Source organism: Anarrhichthys ocellatus, unplaced genomic scaffold (genome assembly GCF_004355925.1).
Source record: "Anarrhichthys ocellatus isolate YVR2014 unplaced genomic scaffold, GSC_Weel_1.0 scaffold55, whole genome shotgun sequence".
NCBI lineage: Eukaryota > Metazoa > Chordata > Actinopteri > Perciformes > Anarhichadidae > Anarrhichthys > Anarrhichthys ocellatus.
The window spans coordinates 27,883-52,769 of record NW_022280085.1 but is presented as its reverse complement, the minus strand read 5'-3'; the positions used below and the strand labels follow the sequence as shown (position 1 = coordinate 52,769).

Sequence of the window (24,887 nt, the reverse complement as noted above, 5' to 3'; positions counted from 1 at the left end):
AAGTGAGGGAAACGGGGATGCAATTAAGAGACTTGAGAAGTACCCACAGTCACAAACATATTGCTGGAGATCTATAAACCACATCTCCATGGCGGGGATTACGATTGTATAAGTGAGCGCTACATCACAGCCACTATGAAGAAATACATTGAAGAAAATATATTTATGGAAAGATCGCAACCACCTGGATTCGAGCTCTGTCGAGCAAAATAGTAATAAATCCAAAGACGGTCGCGCTATGCGATCCGCCTCCATACTCTCTAAGAAGTGTCAGTCATTCCATTATTCATAGTTCAGTCATACCTCGTTAGTGTGCAGGGAACGTTTGGGTTTAGGGTGAACTGAAACTGGTTACCTGGGGCGTCTCTTCAAACACTTCCAAACAGAGGCAGAAAACAGCTGCTGCGCACGGAAGGGAAACCAGTAGGTTTGAAAACCAGTAGGGACGTAACACCTGAACAAGAGTGAGATGCATGACTGACCTGCAGTGACCTTTGGCATTGTAGAGAGGACAACCAGCCTCAGATAAAGATTTAGTAGCTGCAAACAGCTTAGAGGTTGTGGTGTCTGAGTTACCCAATAACGCGCTATGGCAGTTACTGCAATTCATTTGCTTATCGGTGTGTGTAATGGTTCAAAGTTTAACATGTCACTGCTGCATGTGTCCTGCTTTGTCTGAGGCTTAGGACATTAGTTAAGGATCTGTGTGTCAGCAGCACTCACTGTAAACTCTTTCATAGACATCCAACATATTTTATTTACTCATCTTTAAAAAGACATTTGTTTTTTAGCTCTTTATGATTTATATCTAGTCTCCAAACACAGAATTATCTTCCTCTTTAGATTTCCACTGTGTGTGACCAGAGAAACAGAGAAACCATGTCTTCAACAAATGACCACAATGTTGTTGTGAGCAAAGACACGTGGGATTCACACAACAGGATGATGTTGGAGCCTCTGTCCGCCAGCGACTCTGAGGTTTGTGTTCAGTGGACTTTAACAATAGAAGGTCTTATCTTCGCCCATGTTCCTGAGACTGGAGCTAAAGTTAAAAGACAGTTATTTCTGGTGATCCTTTGCATGGGGTTGGTGTCAATATTGTAATTTTTCTGAGCTGAAACTATCTATTTATTGTGCATTTTGTTCACTAAAGAGCTTTTGTGACACATTGTTATTGTCCCCTGAACGATACAATATTTGTGTTTTTAGGTGTTCTCCATCATAAAGAAAGAGAAGCACAGGCAGACGTACGGTCTGGAGCTGATAGCGTCAGAAAACTTTGCCAGCAGAGCCGTGCTCGAGGCTCTGGGTTCCTGCATGAACAACAAATACTCTGAGGGATATCCCGGTCAGAGGTAACAGAATGAATCCAATTCTCTATGCAATCCTAATGTTTGATAACGTCCTGTAAGTGGTGCATTCTGCTTTCTCCTACCAATCTGGTAATATTCAGTGTGATCCTTGTTTCAGGTACTACGGTGGTACGGTGCATGTTGATGAGCTGGAGAGGCTCTGTCAGAAGAGGGCGCTGGAGACCTATGGTCTGAACTCAGAGAAATGGGGTGTCAACGTGCAGCCGTACTCGGGTACTAAATAGTGATTAAACATATAAAGCTCTGTTTAATATTTGTTGTAGAGCCTGATTGATGTGATCAGTATTTAGACCTTTATACTCTTCCCCCGTACTCTTTGCTTTTTCCATTCGTTAAACTTCTGTTTACGCTTCCCTGTCAGGTTCACCTGCTAACTTTGCCGTCTACACGGCCGTCGTGGAGCCCCATGGCAGGATCATGGGGCTGGACCTTCCTGATGGAGGTCACCTGACACACGGCTTCATGACTGAGAAGAAGAAAATCTCCGCCACGTCCATCTTCTTTGAGTCCATGCCGTATAAGGTACAAAACAATCATGTAGTTGTCAACACACACCTATCCTTTGAGGCACACTGCTCTTATTGGGGAGGAAGATTAAAAATATGAACAGTTAAAGCATGACTCAGCCTCCCTAAATCTTTTATTTATGATAAGGGTTAAGAGTATAAATTAAACCAGGAGTTTGTCTTCATTTCTTCATCTTAGCTTTAAAAGTGGGCTTCTGAATGACATTTTAAGTTGGGAATAGTTACATCTCAGTTATGGAGTCCTGGACCAAGTTGAACAAGATTAGTCCTCATTAGAGCAAATATGTGCACGTGGCATTGACCTGTGGCTCCTCGTGAGAGCTGAAAATGGTAATAGGCTCGTGATTTGACCAAATGGGGGATTAAAAACAGACAAGAACAGTGGAAACAAACACAAATAAAAATAACCGCCCTCTGGTGTCTTTCTGTGGACATTGTATGCTTCACAGCACATTGTATAAAAAGAAAATACAGGCAATGTACAAAGAGAAAGTGGGCAAAATCTGAAACCTAATACATTAAAGATGTTTTTATTCAAAGTGATTTTAGGTTGTTTCAGTTTAATGAGCTTATGGCCAAAGTACAGTCCTTTCTAAGTATCTCTGTGTTGTTCTTATGTTCTGTTAATCAGATGCTGCTGTTTTGGTGTTAATAAGACATCGTCTTCTGTTTTAGGTGAATCCAGAGACTGGCTACATCGACTATGACAGACTGCAAGAAAACGCTCGGCTGTTCCACCCCAGACTCATCATTGCAGGTACTTCTGCTCTCCGTCTTACTCTCACACACTAAAACAAATCAATGTAAAGAGGAGAGTATTTTCAAAATCCCTGAAAAACCTCACATTCACCTCTGCGTCCGTTTCCTCTCCAGGAACCAGCTGCTATTCCCGCAACCTTGACTACGCCCGCCTGAAGCAGATCGCTAATGAGAACGGTGCATACTTGATGGGAGACATGGCTCACATCAGTGGACTGGTGGCTGCTGGAGTGGTGCCCTCACCCTTTGAGTACTGTGACATTGTTACCACGACCACACACAAGACGCTGCGTGGCTGCCGCTCTGGACTCATCTTCTACAAGAAAGGTAGAAATGGAATTAGACGCTTCTGCCAAAACAAACCACTTCCCTTTTTTTTTGGTTTTGTCATCAAAACCCTCCGCTTTCTATTTCCCTCCTCCAGGCGTGCGGAGTGTTGATGCCAAGGGGAAGGAGACTCTGTACAACTTGGAGTCTTTGATCAACCAGGCTGTGTTTCCAGGGCTGCAGGGAGGACCGCACAACCACGCTATCGCAGGTTCACCTCTTCATCTTTCTCCCTTTTTTTAATTTGGTCCTCTTCAGTCTCATCTCGACTGCCGTTCAGTTATTTCAGCCTCCATCTCATTTGGGTCCTGTTGTTCACTGGCAGGTGTTGCTGTTGCTCTCAAACAAGCCATGACGTCAGAGTTCAAGGCCTACCAGATGCAGGTTCTTGCTAACTGCAAATCTCTGTCCACTGCCCTGATTGACCACGGCTACAAGATTGTGACTGGTAAGTGCCACAGGGCCACTCTACACACACAAAGGGAAACGTATCTAGTATCAGTTGCTGTTGTGCAGAAGCAAATTATATTTACTTCAAAGAAAACCTTTTATTTCCTCCTTCATTTAAATGGGATATATTATGCTCAGTTTCAGGTTTATACTTGTATTTAGTGTTATTTCTATGTAGTTTAATGTTCAAAAAACACTTTTACACCCTCTGTCTGAAACCCTCTGTTTTAGCGCCTATCTCTTAAAGCCGTCTGATCCGTTTGATGTTTCTCAAACGTTCTACAAGGACCTGCTGATTGTGTTAGCTCTGATAATCCCCCCAAAAAATGTTACTTTTCCTCATAATTATGCACCATATTTTTCATAATTAGAAGATCAGGAGTTTAGATTGTTTTCTTCTAATTACAAGAAGCTAAGTGATAAATATGATATGAAAACTTTGTTAAATCTTTAATGAGTGTGGTACACTTCTTAATACTTAAAAAATGCCAACATCACATTAACGTTGAATCTATTTTCATGTAGTTTCATATGATAACTCAAAATATAACCATGCATACTTTTTTTAAAACAAAGCGTGATGACCCACCATGCTGGATGTCTCTGTTTTCTTTCACTGATATATGACTGGTATAAGAAAAGGGGGCTGTAACAGACTTCTGACAGCAGTTAATAACTTCATAGTGTTGCATAGTTTACTGTGTTTCTCTTCTTGTGTAGGCGGCTCTGACAACCACCTGATCTTGCTTGACCTTCGCAACAAAGGGACTGATGGAGGACGAGCTGAGAAGGTTTTGGAAGCCTGTGCCATCGCTTGTAATAAGAACACCTGTCCAGGTATAGTGTGTGTGTTTTTGAACTGATACATGCAGCTCTGTTTGGCCATTGTGTGAGTAATCTTGAGGAAAATAAGTCTTTCCGTTGTTTCTATGAATGTGTCTTTAGATTTGTGGCTCTTTTCCCTGCAGAGGGCCACTCCTGATGTTTCCACATACATGTGTGTTTTTAGGAGACAAGAGTGCTCTGCGGCCTAGTGGTCTGAGGTTTGGCTCTCCAGCTCTGACCTCCAGAGGCATGATGGAGGATGATTTCAAGAAGGTGGCCGAGTTCATTCATAGAGGTAATCTTTTAAATGCCCATATATATATATATATATATTTAAAAAAAGCTTAATTTGCCAAGATATTTACTGAGAATTGTGTTTGAACTGGTGACCAGACCACTGATGGGGGGCCAAGGTATCAGGGTTTTGGTGCTTTAAGTCCTGCTCTGTAGCTCAGTCAACTGAGACTGTCGTAGTATTTAGAACTATCCACCAAAACAAAACAGGATGTCCCATAAATGAAACTGCAACCTAAGAGCCCTCCCCGCTCTCCTTCCTCCTGCAGGTATTGAGCTGACCTTGGAGGTGCAGAGAAGCCTGGATCCCAAGGCCACGCTGAAGGAGTTCATTCAGGCGCTGGCCCAGGCAGACAAGTTCCAGCAGCGGGTAACAGAAATCAAGGCCGAGGTGGAAGGTTTCGCTGGCCAGTTCCCCATGCCAGGCCTCCCTGAGCTGTAGAGGGCTGGACCGATGATTTAAAAAAAAAAAAACATTATAATGCCAAATTTTGCTGGTGTGTTGTTTCGTCTGTGTATTTGTTTTGAGTGTACATGTGTTCATCTGTCACAACTCAAATCAAGATACTTACTTAAGCTTGGAACTGATTTTTCTTAATAGAAAGATTTGCAGACTGCATTGATCCAGTGTTGCTTCAGCACCTTTGCTGTTTGTAGTTTTCCACTGTTGCTTTGGTCTCCAATGTTACGATCACATTTAAGCTTTAATCTCAAATCTAATTTACTGTATTCAATTTACAATTCCAAAGTTTTGTTACACTACTGCAGATTTAAGCACAAAACATGAATATTATTTTCATACATGACACGTACTGTATACGTTTACAACATAATTGTTGCATTCAATTGAAGGATTCATAATAAATGAAACAAAAGATGTTGTGTATTGTCTTTCACTTGAACTGAAAACTGGTGCAGACTAATGCACTAACTACTGATACGCAGCACGTACTTTGAGCTAAACGTGAACATCAGCTAACAATGACAAGCAGGTATAATGTTTACCAAATTCACCATCTTAGTTTAGTGTGTTGGCATGCTGACATTTGCTAATTAGCAAAAGTACAGCTGAGGCTGATGGGAATGTTATTAGCTTGACAGGTTTGTGGTAGTATGGGACAGATTAAAGTCCTGATGGTGTCGCTTGAGAAAAAGTTAAGGGTTCACTAAAGTAATTATAATTCATCCTGAGGCAATCCATCAAATAGTTGATGAAACTTTTTGCTCCAAACCACACTACAACCACTTCATGGTGGCACTAGAAGGACAGTCATGGGATCATTAAAGTCATTAGGATTCATCCTCTGGAGACCACGCATAAGTAGTATATATATATATATATTGCATATTTGCGCGTGCAGTGTGCTGAACAAGTTTGCATGTGCACGTGGACACATTTGCATAATAGTTTTTTTTTTCTTCTAATTTATATAATCATCTGAAAACTGAACTACTTTGCACATGCATGAGAGTGCGTGTGTCCGTAGAGGTGTGTGTGTGTGTGTGTGAAAACTGAACTTATTTACTCATACTGTAGACCAGGGGTCTTCAACGTTTTTCAGGCTAAGGACCCCCAAACTGATAGAGAGATGGAGCAGGGACCCCCGACTATTTATGTTGTATAAAATTGTTTTATATTAAACTGGGCCTCGTGCCGTGTATAAACATACCTCTATTCATACTAAGCTATTCAAATAATACACAGGTTTATATCTTCATGTTTTTATTTTAAACATGTGCAAGGTACAGTGAGTAGGGAGGCCGTGCCACTGCCATTTATAAACATACCTTGTCAGCTGATACCAATCCCAATATCAACATTGTCTGTCAATTGCATGATAATTATGCATACAAGCTATTCAAATTGATGTTTTCATTTTCATTAGTGCCACTGCCATGCATAAACATACCTGTTATCTTGCATACAATACTGAACTATTAAAATAATGGACGGATTCATGTTTGGAAAAAATATATACAAAATTGTCTAATCAACCAAAAATTTCGTGTGTGAAAACTGAACTGCTTTGCGCATGCATGAGAGGGCGTGTGTCCGTAGAGGTGTGTGTGTGTGTGTGTGTGTGCGTGTGTGTGTGTGTGTGTGTGTGTTAACCTCCCCTGAGCCCCCTTCTGTCTCAACAGTCTCGTCTCCCACATGTTGACCAGCAGAGCCAACACACCTCTGTGTGTCCCTCATAATACCCGGTTTGAGTAGGGGGGTCAATATCATTAGCACGATAACAGACTTCAGTACATAGAGGGGTCAGAGGGGGAGAGAGACGAGGAGGTGGGGTATGAGTGGGGTAAGGAGGAGGAGGAGGAGGAGGATGGAGAGCATGAACCCATGGCTGATCAGCCTCGTTAACCGCAAGCGCGCGTTCTTTCAGTCTATGTATTATTTGGGTTACTACTTCAAGCCTTTGTATTAATGTTTGTCCCTCATTGTCATGTGCAGAGCCGTGAGCGCGTATAGTAGATGTTGGGGCTATGTCATAAAAAGCATGGCCAGTAACAGGAGTGTCTTTATCATAAACAAGCACACGGTCACCCACACTATTAACATCATTAGCATCTGTAAGTTTTAAAAATTTTCGGGGCGGAGACATATTGACGCTTGTTATTGTACCCCACAATGTATAACCAACCACTTTAAGACACCAAAAATGAATGTACAATTGACTTATGAATTATGCGATCTTCCTGGAGATGCATTCAAGGACTGGACCCATATCCTCGAGAGCCCTAACCATGTGTCCTGATGTGTTCTGGATATATCTTCTGTTCCTGAACGAAGGCAGCATGGGCCTCACTCCAAGGAAGCTTGTGATCCGTGTCTCTGCTTTCACTGCTATGGTTTGTTCATCATCCCAACGTATGGCTGAGGCCTCTCAGTCAGCACCATAATGAACAAAACAATAGTTAAATATATGTATATACATATATAAAACACCATTGCAAATTAAACTAATCTTTAATGAACACTTTTCGTTTTTTGCTCCTCCGCATGTTTTTCACCCCTCTTAAACTTTAACGATAATCTCCAGGGCGGGGTGAGTTGATATCTATAAGTAATTACAATAAATTAAATGAATATTCTCTTGTGGTAAAAAGAACAAAAGGATTAACACACAAGGGTCATTACTCACCAGTTTTCAATCTCTTGGGCTTCTGAATGACTTCTGGCGTTTTTTCACTGTGCCCCTGTTAGACCGGGGTTTCGGAGGCGTTTGAAAATCGTCTGATGAATCTACAAGTATATGCATTTAAATAAATAGACGTAAAAAAATTAATAAAAAGTATTTAAACCCCAAAACTAAATACTTAGCATTCACTGGAACAAGAGCCTGTTTTCAGTATCGTCATCACTGATATATCCATGAATGAGATCTATCTAATGATGAGAAACTTTAACAACAATCCTGATTTTAAAACACACAGATGACACAGAAATAATTAAAAGAAGAATTAAATACTCACACTTGTTCATGAGCCACGGTGCAAGACAACAAGTTGGAAGAAATGAGTTGGATTCGTTCCAAAATAGCCTCTTGATAGGAGATAGAACGGCTGTCTATCAGAATCAAATGCCGCCACGAAAAGGCTAAAGAATGACTCAATGGCCTTTATATATACATTACCATTCAAATACCCCGCCTACAGGTAACACCTATCGACCATTGCAATAGCATGTACGCGCAAATGAGTTCACACACACACACACACACACACACACACACACACACACACACACACACTCACACACACTTCTACGGACACGCGCCCTCTCATGCATGCGCAAATCAGTTCAGTTTTCACACACCTCCCCTCCTTGCTCAGCCCTGTAAGGGGGACACCCAATGCCGCTACAGTATGAGTAAATAAGATCCCAATGTTCAAATATAACAAAATAAAGATTTGAGGAACATGAAAAAAAAATTGTAAAAATAAAAAGATTTATTTTGGTTTTAGTTCGTTTGCTCTGAGAGGAATAACGTTAAAAGGTGTTAAAATAAACGTATTACACTTTTTTTTAACTTACTTACGTTTTTGAATATTAAATTCTCCCTAAAATAGTATTGATAAGAAAGACCACCATAATGTGGTGCGAGTCTACCAAAGCACTCGATGATCGTTTATTCTGGTCTTATTCCGTCGGGTCAGAGGTCAGTCTGCGCGCTTTCCATCCATCCATCCACTGTTGAGAACCAACTGGTTGAGTACGAAGAGCAGTTCGTGACAAATAAAAAGTCATAGACCGACTAATGTTTGGGATCTTTCTAAAAAACAGTCCTACAAAGCTACGAAGAACAGCAGCTTTTGCGGTTTCTCAAAAGGAAACTCAATAGTTGTTGTTAGCTTATCGGTTAGCCTAGCTAGCCTCGTTAGCCACATTAGCTGGCTGTGGAAGAAAGTACTAGCTAGCTAACCGAAGCGGACATATTATTTGGACTGGAGCAGCGCAAACTAACGCAGACATGCAGGATATGCTGGCTAACGTGGATCACCTGAAGTTTGACTTGGAGCTGGCTATGCAGCAGCAGCTCGGGGCGCAGCCTCTGCCCTTTCCCGGCATGGACAGTAAGTGTTGCATGCTAGCTAGCTGGTACTTAGCCGCAGTAGGTAAACTTTCAGTTAACGGTAAAACGGATGGTAGCTAACGGCAGGTAGACACTGACACCTGGCCGGTGGTGAGAGTTCACGTTAGCTTCGTGTTCCCTCCCTCCCATGTCTTTATAATACTTGTAATACTTTGTGTCTCTGCAGAATCCGGGTCTGCTGTGTGCGAGTTCTTCATGAGAGCAGCATGTCAGAAAGGTAAGTTAAAAACACATCAATCCAGCACGTTAGTGTTTCAATTCAACAAAGGTGAGGACTCGCAAGAGATGCATTACAAACATAATGGCCAAAACGGAAGCAGCGGAGGCAGAGTTATCCTGACTTTTAGTGTTTAGTACGAGTCAAGCTTCAAAAACACCTAATCCTACATTTCCCATAATGCATTCAGATCATTATAGATAAATTATAAGAAATACTGCTCATGTTCAAATATTAAGATGACATCCATCGTTCACAAATATCCAAGGATTGAAGGATAATGTATTGTCATTAACTAAATACATGACAAACAAAACAAAAACAGTCGTACATTCCTGTACAAACAGCAGCAACAAAACAATTTTCGGGGCAATATGGCCGACATTTTTACATTAAATAATTAAACATCAAGGAAACATTGTCCATCAATGTAGGGCTGAGTCGTGATTTGGCTTAGGGTGTATTCTAATGCAGAATCTTATGGACAAAACAAGCGTCAGTTTTTGCTAAGACTGTGAAGATTTGAGTTTTGTGAATTAGGAAAGTTGCACCATCACTTGTGTCTTTATTTGTTTCCGCTCCCAGGTGGGATGTGTCCGTTCCGCCACATCAGTGGAGAGAAGACGGTGGTGTGTAAGCACTGGCTCAGAGGACTGTGTAAGAAGGGAGACCAGTGCGAGTTTCTCCATGAATACGACATGACCAAGATGCCTGAATGCTACTTCTACTCCAAGTTTGGTTGGTTGACTTGATATTTCATAAAATCACACAGACGAGCCCAACGACTGTATTTGCATTGTGACCGTTGAGCACCCAGTTGTTAAAATGCCCAGAGTGCATTTTGTCTGTTTTTAATTTGTGTTTAAATCCCACAGGTGAGTGCAGCAACAAGGAATGTCCATTTCTGCACATTGATCCAGAGTCCAAGATCAAAGACTGTCCGTGGTATGACCGAGGCTTCTGCAAACACGGTACGTCCTGCTCACACAAACATTCCAACACCACTGATATCAACACACTGTTTATACACATAGTTATTCATCGCAGCCTCTTTACTTTCTGCTGGGATCTTTATCCATCTTCCTGTCACAGGTCCTGACTGCCGACACAGACACACAAGAAGGGTGATCTGTATGAACTACCTGGTGGGCTTCTGTCCAGAGGGAAAATCCTGTAAATTTATGCAGTACGTTATCCTTTTTATTTGATTCCCGTCATAATAGAAATGTGTGTGATTTGCAGGTCAAATGAAATGCACCACTTGTGACTTGTTTTAGCATTTGCTTTATTATTTTTTGATGAATTATGTCATCTAGGACAAAAGATTGAGTTAGCAATACAACCTGAATTATTGGAGACTTCCCCTGACAGTGATGTAGATTAACAGTGAGATGTTCCTCTACAGCCCTCGTTTTGAATTGCCTATGGGAGCTTCTGAACAGCCTCCTCTACAGCAGCAGATTCAGAACCAGACAAAGGTAAGAGGAAACTTACTCAACCACCGAAATACACGCATGTGCTGAAGCCTCTACCTCGGTGCTCTGCTCCATGTTATTTACCTGATAATCTTTTCACTTTTCCTGCTACAGCCTGTTCCTACTATCGGTCGCTCGTCGCTCTCTCTCATCCAGCTGACCAACTCCAGTCCAGGCCTGCGGCCGCAGAACCACATGCCTCACATGGGTCACATGGGTCACATGGGTCCTCCTCATCATCAGAATAACATGCCAGGCAACAGAGGGCCTCGGCCACTGGACCAGGTCACCTGCTACAAGGCGAGTCACCTGAACATTTGTCTGCTAATGTATTCCTGTGTGTTCAATATCCCCACTAAGGCACCGCTCTCTCACTGTAGTCGTAATACCGTAAAGCAAGTTTGACATTCAGGTAATATGTTATTGGCTTTCTTGCCGAGAGGATCAATACCACGCTCGTCTTACGTAAATATGAAGCTACAGCCAGCAGCTGTTTTAATACTTTACTTTTACAAAGTTATTTTCAAACGTGCAACATTACGGTTTCCAGGTGCAACAACTCAGTCAGAGAAAATGAAATGAACAAAGATCATAATAATACAGCCGGCTCCAGCTAAATATGTATGTGCATACATGAGTGGTGTTGATCTTCTCATCTAACTCTCTGAAAAAAAGAAGCCAATAAGAGTATTTCCTCTCCCCCATCATTTTAATAATGAGCCATTAATATCTTCCCTGTGTCTGTAGTGTGGGGAGAAGGGCCACTATGCCAACAAATGCACTAAAGGTCATCTCGCCTTCCTGAGTGGACAATAACCGTCAGCCTTGAAGTCTCCACGGTGCTGCTGCTGCATCCTCATGTGAGCAGAGGAGGCCTCTTTGCTCAACAGGCTGAAGTTTAACTGAAAGACTTTGACTGCCACTGTTGTGAGTTTATACACACAGGCAGCAGGAAAGATAAACATAAGCTTTTTCTATTTTTTGTGGATACATGGAAAAAAACAGACGGTCACAATCTGTGTGGTTGAATGACTTGTACGTTAGTCTTCGGAGTTTTCTACGTTTGTACTGTAAATAGACACCAGGGTCCAACAGGTGTAGTGCTGTAACATGTTGCAGCTTCTTTACAGGTTAAATTGTTATCTTGGGTCATGTGACTGCATCAGTGACACCAGACCAGTCTGTGTGAAAGAAATACAAAACAATTGTGATAAGTACCAGTAGGAATGTAAAATCATGCAGCTTCTACTCAAACTACTGTAGAGAGCCCAAATCCACCCTGCAGAGTTTCATACATTCAACACCACCGTAAGTCTTCTGGCTGACATTTTAAATCCTGGAAATGATTCATTTCTTCCCCGGGTGTCCTGTGTTAATTCAAATTTTACCCAAAGATGTTTGGCTCAGCTGAAAACTGTCAAATGATGTGTTGTATTGAAAGTCTGAACATAGTCCCTCAAACTGTACAGTGTGTTCAAATAAATGTCTTTGTTACAGATTTTTCCTATTATATTTATATTCCTGTAACAGTGAGAGCTCCACTTCAGATTAGTTGAAAATTGTCACTATGAACACAGTTTAATAACTGGAACAAACTCACACAAACATGATATCCAACAATAAATCTTAGTATTGTTTATTGGTCAAAACAGTCACATATTGAACACAGAGCTGAGAGTAGAAAGAGCAGTTGGAGCTCAACCCCTGAAGGCTGAAGGGGCTCAGTGGTACTTCCTCCAGCGGTCATGTTCTGGAAGAGAAGATGGAGAGAAGGACGTTTAAATGAAATGAAAGTTGTTTTTTGCTCTCCGAAAAAACACTTTAGAATGTTCTACCTTTTACATTAAACAGTGAGTGCATGCATGTCTTACTGATGTGGTCGTACTCCCACAGGTAGCTCATGGCCATATAGCCAACCAGCAGCATAGCTACACCACCGATGCCTCCCTTCTTCACGTTAATGTACTTGTTGTAGTATCTGTCGTGGCCTGGAAGATAAAAACAAAACAGCATTAACCTCAGCTCAAGACATCTTGATTCTCAACTACACGGGCCGTTCGTCGTCTAGGAACCCTCGTAAATGTCAGTAGAAATACCCTTTAAGAAGTCCAGTTAAGCGTTAACTCTGAAGAGCTTTTCACAAAGCTACTGAGAGCAACTTTTACTGAGGGACTGGACCCCATTGCTATGGATGACATGTTTCATAAATGAAAGACAGTTCATTCAAGATCTTTTAGACTTGTCGAGTTTGCTTTCCCCCGTTGCAACTTGATCAATTGAAAATGGAGGAAAGTTTATGTGTCGGTATCGTAAAGTTCCTTTATTATAATGGCTTCCCTCTGCTGCTTTATTATAAAATGGTAGCTGGTGTTCTAAAAAACCAAAGCCTGCATATCACAAGTCAATCATATTGATTACCGCACTCTTTTTTTTGTGCATGAAAATTTTTTCGATAGTTCCTCCCTTGATAAAGTTGTTTTAAGTCGGAACAGGTGGTCTCACCTCTGCGGACGGCTGAGATGAGGCCATTGGGAGTGAAGTCTCGACCTCCAAGCCAGGATCCCAGCTCACCCAGTTTCACGTCCATCAGCCGCTTCTCGATCACGGGAACTGGTCACAAATGGAGACAACAGAGACAGTTTGATCACACATCGTCCATAACGAACACATCATGCTGTGGCTCCGGTAGTTTAACACCAACTCGCTCACTTACATCTGTAATACTTTCTATCTCTGGAGCTAACTGTTGACACATTTGACATTTCATGGCTGCCTTGTTACTTTGAACAAGCTACTCTTTAAAGCCCCACAGTAAATAAAAGCACTGCCTTTAGTGTTTCATTTCTGTTCGGTTAATTTGTTTTACTTTAAAAATTAAACACATAAGTGATCAGATTGGGGTAACGGTAACATGCACCGGTTTGCAGGCTATCGTGCAAGCTAGCCAACAGAAACTTCGACATAACTTAAAAATGCAAAGACAACGTAATTATGATAGAATCGGCCAAACTGCAAGTCATATCTAAAGCTTCCGATCAGCAGACATGACGGTTAAATGTACAAAAGCGACTGACAGATTCACTCCAACTGCTAAACCGGCAATGACACGCAAAGTCCTTGACGTGACTTAAAGGATTCACTGCGGCCTTCAGTCCGACACAGCCCTTAAAGACGACTCATAAACGGTCTATGTGCCAACTGAACACAACGCGTCTGTGAAACATAAAATACACCAACAACGAAACACACAAAATTGAAAATTTGAGGTTTTTTTTGGCAGAGGACACGCTAGTTTACCTGGTCTGTCCGCCATCTTGACTGGTGCGAAGTAGCTTGCAGCGGGGGATGATGGGTATAAAATGACAAAGTGCATTATGGGAGAATATTTAGAGTTTTAATTCTATCCACTAGGGGGCAGCAGAACCAACATAACCAGGAGTCTCAAACTGAAAGCATACATCTATGAACAACAAGCACAATCACACATTACAACAAACTACCGGTAAGTGTATTTAAAGGTCCATTCAGACATGTTCTAGGACATTTATCATTTATTGCAAGACATTTTTTTTCACACGTTGATGGCAGTTAATCAGGTACACCTGCTCATATTGTTAGATAGGTTTATATTCATATACTGTATACCTTTGGATATATATTTATATTTATGTTGTACATAGACTTTAAATGTTTATGCTTAAATCTGTTCTACTTTTTCTTTTTTTGTGTTGTCCTTGTTTGTTATTTTTTATATTTTATTCCTGTTTATTTGTAAATTCTGTGTCAAATTCCTTGTATGCGTACGCATACATGGCCAATAAAGCTGATTCTGATTCTGATATTCAGAGAAGGGTGGACCAGATGCCACAAGGCTGTGGAGCTCTGGAGCCTGATGGTGTTCCTGTGGGTGCTGAGACCCTATGAGGCCCCCAGGGGAAGAAGGCTGTAAAGAGTGCGACCTGTTGCAGACCAGATCCAGCGACAGGTGAGGACAAGCTTTTTATTTCTCTGTAGGGTCCTCTTTTTAGAATGTTGTCAGACACATAAAGAAATAATCTGAGCCTGTCAGGGGCACTTTTAATGAATCCAGGTTTGAATATACTGGAGTTACCCTTAAAATGCTTTCATGCATTAATATATGTTCAAAGTCACAATATAATTTGAAAATACTTTGACCCAGAGACATATAGGTAACTAAATATACACATCTGTTCTGATTCCTCAGTTTTTTGCACAACCTCATGTTAAACCTCTCTCTCCTTTAAAAAGCGAGTCAGATCTCATGCATTTTGAAATAGTGACCTGAAGGGTTTTCCACACTGTCTCAAAGGAATACTTTTTCTTTTCAAGAGAGAGGAGCCGATCAGTGAGCAGCACAACGGCCAGTAGCGCTGGTCCACATAATGTACCTGAAGATATAGCGAACATATATAGTGTGAGTGTTTGTGTGCGTGAGTGGCAGAGGTGGTGCTGTGGTAGTTCAGGTCCCTTCTCAACACGCCCACCGATCAATACAGCTCTCTCTCTACCCTCCTCTCTCTCTCTCTCTCTCTCTCTCTCTCTCTCTCTCTCTCTCTCTCTCTCTCTCTCTCTCTCTCTGCTTTGGCCTTCATCCAAGACTGAGCGGCAACCTCTTTCCTTTATCTGACTGATTTTCCTGCTTCACTCTAATGACCTGCATTAGATGGAGGACTCATAGAGATGTCCAACATCCACCCTGTTTTTTTCCCCTTTTCACTGCATCTCTCTCTCTCTACACACACACACACACACACACACACACATGAACAGTATGTATGTGTGTATACATACACATACATATTTGTGTTGAACATGGCTGAATCTTTTCCAGGTTTTGGTCTTTGATGTTGATGATTCGGCTCTCTTCACTGAACACTCCAGTGTTGCTAATTTTGCTGTCTATTGGAGAAATGTTCTTTTGTCCATGAAATAATGAAGTGCTGCAGACTCTGTGCTAATTCTCTTTAGGGTCATCAATGTGAGGGACTCCTTTTATACACAAGTAGTCTTAAGATCCATTGTTAATATAAAAATATTAGTGCAGCATTGAAGACAAAAAAATGAAAACAAAAAAAATGGCCGCGTAAAAGCCGTGCATGGCTATTTTTGGAGGCCCAATCAAATTTAAAGGTGCCCAGTTGGGCAGAAAACTCATCATGAAGGTCACACACTTGTTTGAAGCCAACATCTTGCGTCTGTCTGATTTACACACACCGCGGGCCAGAACCTCTAATCCAATCTCACTCGATGCCGCTGAGAAGCCGGCACTCGCCCCCAGAGGTGGCAGACTCCCAAATGCACTCATCGAACACCTACACACACACACACACATGCTCTCAGATGCAAACATACAGAGACGTAAACACACTGTGCACACGTGCAGAGATAGACACGAGCACTCACATTTTCATTTGGACTGTAAAGGTTACCGACAACTCTGTAACATAAACTCATTTAGAGACCAGAAATGACCGTGTGGTTCAAGCTCCACCTGCGTGTTCGTTGGTTTAGTTTGTTTGTTATAGCGCTGCCTAGGGCCCCACTGCTCTTCAGAGGAGTGTGTACCAGCCACACACACACACACTTAAAAAAGCACTTGGGAACGGATGATTTTATTCCACCTCAAGAGGCAGGTGCCCTCGAGGTCTGCCACAGAGACAGCTCTTTGAAGCTGATGGAGAGAGATAGAGGGAGATAGAACGAGAGATGGAGGGAGGGAGGGAGGGCAAAGAATAGAGGGACAGAGAGAGGAGACAGGGATGAAAGAGGACGAGGGCAGAAAAAAGATGAAGACTAAGTACACACAGGGTGAACTGGCAGCAGGAAGAGAATGATGGAGGGAGATAAAGGAAAAAGGAGAGAGGAGAGGAGGGGACTGAGCCCATGTCTCTCTCTCTGCACACGGCTCTCTAATACACATGACCTTTAAACAGCCACTCTCCCACTCACTCCCTGTTCATCCATCCTTCATGCTCCACATCCTCTTTCATTTCATTTTTTAGACTTCTCATTGTGTTTTCTTTAAAAGCAACACTTCTCTGCTCTCTCCGGTGATTTCTCTTCTCCCCATCTGTAACTATCTCACCCTCACAGTCTCCTCTCGTCCCTGTCTATCACATTGATTCCTCTCCTCCACATATTCCTGCTCTTTCGCCCTCTGTGTCTCTCTTCTTTCTCTCTTAACTCGCTCCTCATCATGAACGCCATCTCTTCCTCCTCCTTCTGACCTGTATATGTTTCTCTTTCCTCCTCTCTCTCCCGGTCGAGAGCTCACAGGTGGAAAGACGGGCAAAAATGAGCCAAACAGATAGACAGGCAGGCAGGAGGAGTGGGTTGTGGGTAATGGATTCATCAACCCTTCTATTACTACAATAATCTCACTAGAGATATGGAGATCATCAGGGGAGCTGCATAAAGGAGCTCGCTGGCCTGATGACGGTCCCAGAGGAACCTGTGTGTGTGTGTGTGTGTGTGTGTGAGAGAGAGAGAGAGACATAGATGAATGAAGAGAGGGGAAAAGAGGATACTACATGTGTAGAAAGACTCCACAGGGACCGTTTCATTCCTCACGGCAATATTGGCTTTAGCCACTAAATCAAACTTTCACATTCATTCACACACTTAAATGTAATGGGCGCTAATGGCACATTGACTAATCGAAGCTACACGTCTGCTGAATACAAAACAGACCTGCAGTACACTTCAAACTTTGCTTGAATCTGGTAGTGATGGAAGAAGTGGCAGAATTATTTGTGAAGCGTTAGTAGAATGATAAAGGTGGTGCTTATCCTCACTTAACATTGACAACGTGTACATTGTTTGATAGCACAAAGCTTCATAATTCTCGGTGTAGAACATTTCACCTTTTTTGTCCAACTGCTGAGAATGAGCTCTGGTGCTCGACATTGACCTTCTTTCTACTTTTAAAGAAATACTTTGACATGTATTTCTTATTTGCTATCTTTCCGAGACTTAAATGAGAGCACTGCTATCGCTCTCATGTGTGCATTAAATGTGGAGCTATAGCCAGCAGGTGCGTAGCTTAGCTTAGCATAAAGACTGGAAGAAAAGGGAAACAACTAGCATATAGCTCTGTCCAATAAGATGTGAATGCAACACTAAAATATCATAACCTTTTTAAGTTGATATGACAAACTTGTTAGCAAACAGTTGCCTATTATTTACACATCCAGAAACAAGACATGGAGCAACATTAGCATTCATTTGGAGCCTTTTTTCTGACCACCTGGCAAAAGTGAGTCCAATATTTACTCTCCTTTTAGCGCTGCTTTTGGTCTCCACCACCTCCTGGAGGAATTAGCTGACTGTTTAGCAGCTAAATGCTCCACTATGTTCACCAGCTTGTCGCAGATCTTTAACAGACTTCATTACTTATAGTCAGTCGGTCATACAGCTGTATGTATATACAACTGTATACATATACCTTTCTGTCTAGTTTTAAACATGCTCACATGCATAAATAAACCTGTTATCACAGTGTCCTTTTCTCCATGCTCACATGCATCAACCCCCATTGATCACACCAGTTTGTTTGATGACTTGTGATGCTGGGTTTGTCTCTGGGACGTGCTTTAAACTCTCTTCAGTGGAAAGTCTCAGTCGATCTGAACCTCGTATCCTCACCCTGAGCAGAAACTGCCCGTAGCATCTTGTGGCACTCTGTTTCTCCTCCACTTTGCCCGATTAATTCCGTAACGTAACATCAATTTTCATTGTTACTGCAAGGACGCAGTTATATGTCTCTATAAAACGGAACTGTACAAGCCAGTAGAGCCGGACGTAGCAGATTTTTATTTAAAGCCAGGAGCAGCAAGCTCTTGTGTGAATCTTTTCTTTCTTTCAAATGGAAAACATTTCCAAGATCCTATTTCTTGATCTTGAAAAAGCTTGAAAACACCTTGATTGAATTAGAATTCTACCTTTTCTATCAGTTGTAATGTCTTTGCTGGTTAACTCTCCTCTAACACCACCGTAAGCTCAACATTAAAATGTGTCCAGTGCTTTGGTTTATGACCAAATACCTGCGAAACTAACCATTCCCTATTTAGCCTCATCTGTACTTTGTGTTTACTGCTAATTAGCAAATGTTAGCAAGCTAACATGCTAAACCAAGATATTAGGTTAACATTATACCTGCTAAACATCAGCATGTTAGCATTGTCTGGTGAACATGATGTCATCCTAGAATTTAGCTCAAAGCACACGTGTACAGCCTCACAGAGTAGCATGGCAGTAAACTCTTTTTGTTTAATTGATATCCCTTTAAAAGTCGGTAGTGTTTTCTGTTGTCAAGCCTAATTGAGCACAGCCGGACAGAATGAACTAGGTGACGGTGTTGTCTGCGTGGCAGTGGAAGGTGAAGTAGACATGGCACCACATTAGACACAGATTGGTCCTATTGCTTTACTGCGAAATACTGCAGCTGAGGACAGAAAAAAATACAATTACAGCACACACACGGAGAATACAAGTATGCACACACACAAGCAGAGCTGTGTAATTGAAATGGTAAAAGGGCTGGTTGTTACATAGCAACCTTTAATAAACAACGGGTGTAAGATGGAGACGATATAGCGAGAGAGAGAGACGCAGAGAGAGAGAGAGTCTGCTCTCTCTGTGTCTCTGAGCTTTGGTTACATGGCGTTGAGTTTCAGAGCAGAGATTTGTTTAACAGAGCTCTAAAAGCTTGAACTGGCTGAGAGAGAAAGCACACACATGCAGACAAACAAAAACACACACGGAGAGACAAACCTCTCCAGAGAGCATGGAAGGGAAACAGCAAAACAGAACTATGAATAGAATGATCTCAGTCATGAAAGAAGATTTCTCTCTTTGTCGGCCGCTTTCTATACCGCTATCTGTCCGTCTGTCTTCCTGTCCATCTGTCCGTCTGTCTATATCTCTACATTTTGAGAAATACATTTATTCCCTTTATTGTGCAGATTCTAGAAGAATAGATTAGAAGATTGATACCAATCTCATATTTGTATGGTACATATCCTAATTGTGCTAAGCTAAGCATTTAACAGACAGAGTGATATTAATCTATCTAACTGTATTTCCCAAAATGTCAAAGCATTGCTATAAGAAACGTTTAAGGTCCAGGTCAGTTTAGGATTTGGGTTTAGAATGAGATTTAGCTTGATGGGATCAATATAGAATGTCAATAGATGGCCCTTATAAGAATACATGACCTGTGTGTCGTTTCAATGTGCCTGTGTGTGTTTGTGTGTTACATAGACGTTGTGCGCCGCCTGTGTCTTCATGTAATTCCGGCACAGAACAGATCACAGCCAAACATAACTGTAGTGTGGATTTACAGCAAGTGCTTTCCGAGTGCTCAAGGCACTTTCCAGTTTTCCTGGAAACTTAGAGCGCAAGTGTGTGTGTGTGTGTCTGTGCAGCCTACAGCAATGGACAGAACACAACTGTATGTGTGTGTGAGCACATCTTTAAAGCTCACTAATTACTGTTACATTACTTTAGATGTGCTGCTATGGTGGATTGTGTTCCCTTTGGACAGAGCGAATGTGTCCCATTGTTATCAGTCTTTGTGCTAAGCTAAGCTAACTGGCTGCGTCACATTTAACCGATGAACATGACAGGGGTATCGAGTTTCTTTTCTCACTCTAAAATTGTCCCCATTTTTTTAAATATTCCTTATATTCTAGGGAATAATATGGCAAACATTCGTAATCTGGTCACATATTCTGACGGGTCATAGGATTTGTTGTGACACCGGCAAGCAGTGACTCAATTCTGAGCTCTCTCTCTCCGGTCCACCGTGCTTCACTGCATGTCAAATTATTTTATATCTCTTGTTCTCTCTGCTCAGTCTCTCGTGGTCACATCTGAGTAGAGTCTCAATAGTGTCGATAGACTCTCTCTCTCTTTCGCTGACTCTCTCGCTCTCTTTCGCTGTACCTTTTCCCACCTCCTCTACACGCCTCTCCGCTTTCGTTTCCCTCCAAATCCACTCGGCTGCATCGCACACCGACAGAGTACCCTCTGCTCTTTCGTTAGAGAGAACCCTGCAGTCTGTTGTGTGAACTCTCTTTTTCTTTTCCCTCCTCTGGCATCTCTTTCTCCCTCCCTCTCTTCCCTCAGTCTCTCCATCTCCAAGGAGCTAATTTCTCTCTGCTTGTCTTTCTTCAGACACTGCAGCTTTTCTTTTTCTCTGTCTCTATCCATATTATCCTTGTATCTTGATCTCCCCTTCTCTCTCTCCAACTATCCCTCAATTCCCTCTTTCTCTGCTTTTACACTTGTCTTTCCTTTTTCATCCCTCTTCTTCTTCTTCACCTTGCACATCATTACCTCCTCTTCTGCCTCCCGGTGCCTATTTCTCTCACTACCTCCTGTCTTCCTCTATCCATGAGATAGGATTAAAGCCCCGCTGTCTCTGTCTTTGATTTCTTTTGTCATCTTTTTTTTTTTGGTGGCTTTGCTCTCATTTTCTCGTCATTTCTCAAATTTGCCCGCCTCCCTTCATCTCCTTCTCCAGAGGTGAGGGGAGGTGGCAGCAGGCGGTAGTACTATCAGTGTGCAGAGTCATGGCGCTGTGGTTCTGCCGTCATTGATTGAACCGGCAGCTAAATTTAGACACTGTTGAGGCTCAGCATCTTTTCAGGCTGGAAGGAGAGATGGGTCAGCGGATGGAGGGACAGGGACGGACACACACACACACAGTGTTAGAGAGTATATATATCTATATACATGTAGTAAATCAGTATAAAATCAATGCATACACAGCAGCAGTCCAACACACATTGATAAAAAGGTTGAAAGATGCACATAGACACTTCAGTCAGTACAGTGCTGCAGGCTGTGGGTACGACAGAAGAATTATTCCATGTAATGGATGGAGGCGTAACTTAGTTTGACCCTTTTCACACATTCATAACAAACATCTGCATAGAAACATGTTTATGGGACACACACGCAAAAAGTTGAGTAACTCATTCTTTCTGGACAGATTGCTGTGGGCTAAAACAACACGACAAACAATTAGTATTAGCATAATTCCAGAGAGAGAGAGAGAGAGAGAGAGAGAGAGAGAGAGAGAGAGAGAGAGAGAGAGATGCAGCCAAATGGAGAGCTAGAAGGGCAGGACAGACAGATGGAGAGTGTAACGACGCACCACAGTTACTTAGACCACGGATAGTGTGCGAGATAGGGTGCGATAGAGTCAAGGAACACACATGTTTATTGTATGTATTTATTGTGGGACTGTGGGTGCTGGGAGCCATGTGCACAGGACACAAAGCTGGTCCTGTTCTCCCTGCCAACAAACAGACAACTGCAGTCAGTGACAAAGTGATCAGACTTGACTGTAGTAAATGTCTATGTGGCAGAACATTATTGTGTATATATTGCAACAACTTACCTCTGCCTGTTTCCTCTTCCTAGGGTGTTCGGGCAAAATACTTCCCTGGGGGCTCGAGCACCCATTTATAGTTCCGGGAAATACCAACTACAGGAAGCAGGTAGGGGGAAGTGAAAATAGGTGTTGCTGTGTTTAGTTAGATAAATGATGGTGTTTATTATTTACTTTATTTATAGGAATTCTAATTAGCTGTTCATTATTATAGATACTTGTGGTGTGGGTAAAATCTGGTAAATATTTATTGTACATATATGTTTAGCAATATACTTACCCGTAGATGGCAGGGCTGGTCCAATTAGCTGGACCAGGTGTGTATATAAGGGCCTCATTTTGTTTGTGTGGGAGTAGTGAAGGCAACTAGATACTGGTGTCAATGTTGGTGCGATGGTCGACCTTTTGAAAATAAAAGAAGCATCTTCTGAAACTACTCTGGACTCCTGAACTCTTCATTTGCCTCCATTGCCACTCGGGCATGTTTACAGAGAGAAAAACAGGAATTCGGCAACTCCATTATAATGCAGACAGACCGGTATGTGAGAGGCAGACAGCTGAAGAGATAAGCAGGAAAACAACGCCCTCTTGATCCAGAGGATTTTACGCAAATTAAATTCATCTCAAGAACGTGTTTCTGGACCAGCGTCAAAACGCCTGCTGTGCCACACGATATGTTTGTACGTCTCATAAAGGACAGTTTGCTTGATAAATCACAGATTAGTGTTTCATTGGCGCTGTTTCAAAGGCAGTTGACATTTTTTAAGTGTTTCTTCGGCTTTCATTGCTGCAGTTCTGTATCTTTTATTGTAGATCGTGATTTTATTTACTTGTGATGAATATTTAGGCCTGATTTTGACCAACTGAGTGAGTATTGGTATTTCAATTCCAAGCTCATTGTTTCAAATCGTTCACACAGATAGCACAGCAGCACTCTATTTAAAGAAGACTGCAAGATCAAACAATGAAATGAAAACAACGCTGGATTTAAAATATTTCTAAATTGCAGACTTTGCAAATGTTTTCGATAAAGGAAATGCATTTGACCCATTTGTTACAGCTCAAGGATACACAAAATGTGTTTTGGTGAGTGACTGAATGTAAACATTATCACACAAAAATCCATCCGGTCAGGCTTCAAGCAATGCGTTTGTGCCAGAGCCAGAGCACCGACCAATCAGCGCCCTGTGAGGAGCTGCTGGCAGCTATGGGCGTGGCTCAGGTGTGAGGGAGAGGACAGGTAGGCTGCTCATTCTAAGCAACAATGGAGGCTCCTGAATGCAATGGCATCTGTTGTATCAGAACTGGAGAGCATTTCTTCATTGAAAGGAGAGCAAAGAATGATACTGAAGGCTTCTCTCGGTGGAGAAAATGTTTTCGCTCTTCTCCTCACTTGCTTCTGTAAGAGTTTAAATTGACAGACGCTTCATCCAATCACCTTCTAAGTCTTTTTTTTTTTTAAGTGCCTGCCTTTTTCCAAAATGTTTCCAATGATGGCTTCTCAGACGTGTAACAACTCATCTGGCAGGTCAGGTTACGTGATGATGGCACGAGATGAAAAGTCAGGGGATCACAAAAGTTAATTTATTCTGAGGGGGACACGGATCCATCCAATAGTTGCTGTGATATTTCAGTCTGGACCAAAGAGCCTGTCATCCCTAAAAACAGGCAGACAGCAATTTGTTAAGCCACAACAGGTTAATGTGTGTACGGCTTCTACAGTAAAGCATACGTTGATAATGTGAACCTCCCAAACTAGCCTGCTGTCAACCTTTTTGTTCTCAATCTGCGGTCAATCCTTGAGAAAAAGCTGCAGTATGGTATCGTCAGAGTATGAAGTGTGAGAACAATGAAGCATGCAGTCAGGATGACGCTGAGAAACAGCGATCCTATCGAGATCAAAGGAGGAGGGAGGTCCAGTCCAGTCAGCAGAGCGTCTACTGTCTTCTCAAAGCTGTGATGGCTTTAAAAATGTAAGGGAAGGCAACTTGTTAGAATACAGCTTTGTCTTTTGCTTTACTCTATTATACCTTTTATAATACTTTTTTTTTGTGCCTGAACTCAAGTAAAAGAACTGAACTTGTATCTTGTCTCTGAGTTGTGCTTTTGGGTTCTAGTATCTGTAATCCTTACAACTTGATGTAATTTAGCCTTGTACAATTTGTGCCAGCAGCAGGATTTTGATGAAATCAGAAATAGAAGCTGAGAATATCAAAGTGAATGCTCCTTGTACATAATCTCAGCATGACATTAGTTGTAAATGCCATAATTCACCAGAGAAGAGATTCGGTACACTGATGGGATAAACCTTTTACATGAAGCACTGCATCATTTGAGCAGTTGATCTTCGATGCACTCTGTGATGTTAAGCCAATAAGTAGTTGCACTGAATTTTGGCATTCGAGGAGTCAAAACATCTAACTGTCTTTTTTTTAAAGACTGGGCCTCTAAAAAACGGCATTCAAAGCAACAGATCCTGGGTCTGTTGTGCTGCACACCTAAAAAGACAGCTATACCATTTAGCTAATTCCCATCTGGCTCTGCTCCTCAGTGGGGTTGTGCAATATGACGGAGCCCTTGCCAATAATAAAGCATTAGCATATTGAACTAAACTGATAAAACT

The 24,887-nt window shown here is 41.9% G+C and overlaps 3 protein-coding genes across 3 annotated transcripts in view; 2 read left to right on the top strand and 1 right to left on the bottom strand.

Annotated features, from left to right (window-relative positions):
- Window positions 1-5,432, top strand: part of shmt1 (serine hydroxymethyltransferase 1 (soluble)) — a 5,961-nt gene extending 529 nt beyond the window's left edge. The window contains exons 2-12 of the mRNA XM_031871062.1: window positions 844-978; window positions 1,210-1,355; window positions 1,471-1,586; window positions 1,735-1,895; window positions 2,576-2,657; window positions 2,774-2,986; window positions 3,084-3,197; window positions 3,312-3,434; window positions 4,157-4,273; window positions 4,446-4,556; window positions 4,825-5,432. Of these exons, the coding sequence (XP_031726922.1) occupies window positions 880-978; window positions 1,210-1,355; window positions 1,471-1,586; window positions 1,735-1,895; window positions 2,576-2,657; window positions 2,774-2,986; window positions 3,084-3,197; window positions 3,312-3,434; window positions 4,157-4,273; window positions 4,446-4,556; window positions 4,825-4,997 (1,455 nt within the window). The 5' untranslated portion in view covers window positions 844-879 and the 3' untranslated portion in view covers window positions 4,998-5,432. The remainder of the gene's footprint in view (window positions 1-843; window positions 979-1,209; window positions 1,356-1,470; window positions 1,587-1,734; window positions 1,896-2,575; window positions 2,658-2,773; window positions 2,987-3,083; window positions 3,198-3,311; window positions 3,435-4,156; window positions 4,274-4,445; window positions 4,557-4,824) is intronic.
- Window positions 5,433-8,679: 3,247 nt separating this feature from the next.
- On the top strand, window positions 8,680-13,057 carry cpsf4 (cleavage and polyadenylation specific factor 4). The gene is made up of 8 exons (XM_031871056.1): window positions 8,680-9,133; window positions 9,320-9,370; window positions 9,956-10,108; window positions 10,246-10,341; window positions 10,463-10,556; window positions 10,776-10,848; window positions 10,960-11,145; window positions 11,593-13,057. Exons 1-8 carry the CDS (start codon window positions 9,031-9,033, stop codon window positions 11,659-11,661), a joined length of 825 nt encoding a protein of 274 aa, XP_031726916.1. The 5' UTR covers window positions 8,680-9,030; the 3' UTR covers window positions 11,662-13,057.
- On the bottom strand, window positions 12,458-14,203 carry atp5mf (ATP synthase membrane subunit f). The gene is made up of 4 exons (XM_031871057.1): window positions 14,143-14,203; window positions 13,348-13,455; window positions 12,717-12,833; window positions 12,458-12,595 (listed from the first exon to the last, which is right to left on the bottom strand). Exons 1-4 carry the CDS (start codon window positions 14,156-14,158, stop codon window positions 12,567-12,569), a joined length of 270 nt encoding a protein of 89 aa, XP_031726917.1. The 5' UTR covers window positions 14,159-14,203; the 3' UTR covers window positions 12,458-12,566.
- Between the last annotated feature and the right edge of the window lie 10,684 nt (window positions 14,204-24,887).

Excerpts from the sequence above, each read along its gene's own strand:
- cpsf4 (XM_031871056.1), top strand. The coding sequence starts at position 9,031 with ATGCAGGATATGCTGGCTAACGTGGATCACCTGAAGTTTGACTTGGAG. Across the intron at positions 9,134-9,319 it reads GCCCTTTCCCGGCATGGACA|AATCCGGGTCTGCTGTGTGC; the intron begins GTAAGTGTTGCA and ends GTGTCTCTGCAG. Across the intron at positions 10,342-10,462 it reads CCGAGGCTTCTGCAAACACG|GTCCTGACTGCCGACACAGA; the intron begins GTACGTCCTGCT and ends TTCCTGTCACAG.
- atp5mf (XM_031871057.1), bottom strand. Across the intron at positions 12,834-13,347 it reads CATCTCAGCCGTCCGCAGAG|GCCACGACAGATACTACAAC; the intron begins GTGAGACCACCT and ends TTTATCTTCCAG. Across the intron at positions 12,596-12,716 it reads GTGGGAGTACGACCACATCA|AACATGACCGCTGGAGGAAG; the intron begins GTAAGACATGCA and ends CTTCTCTTCCAG.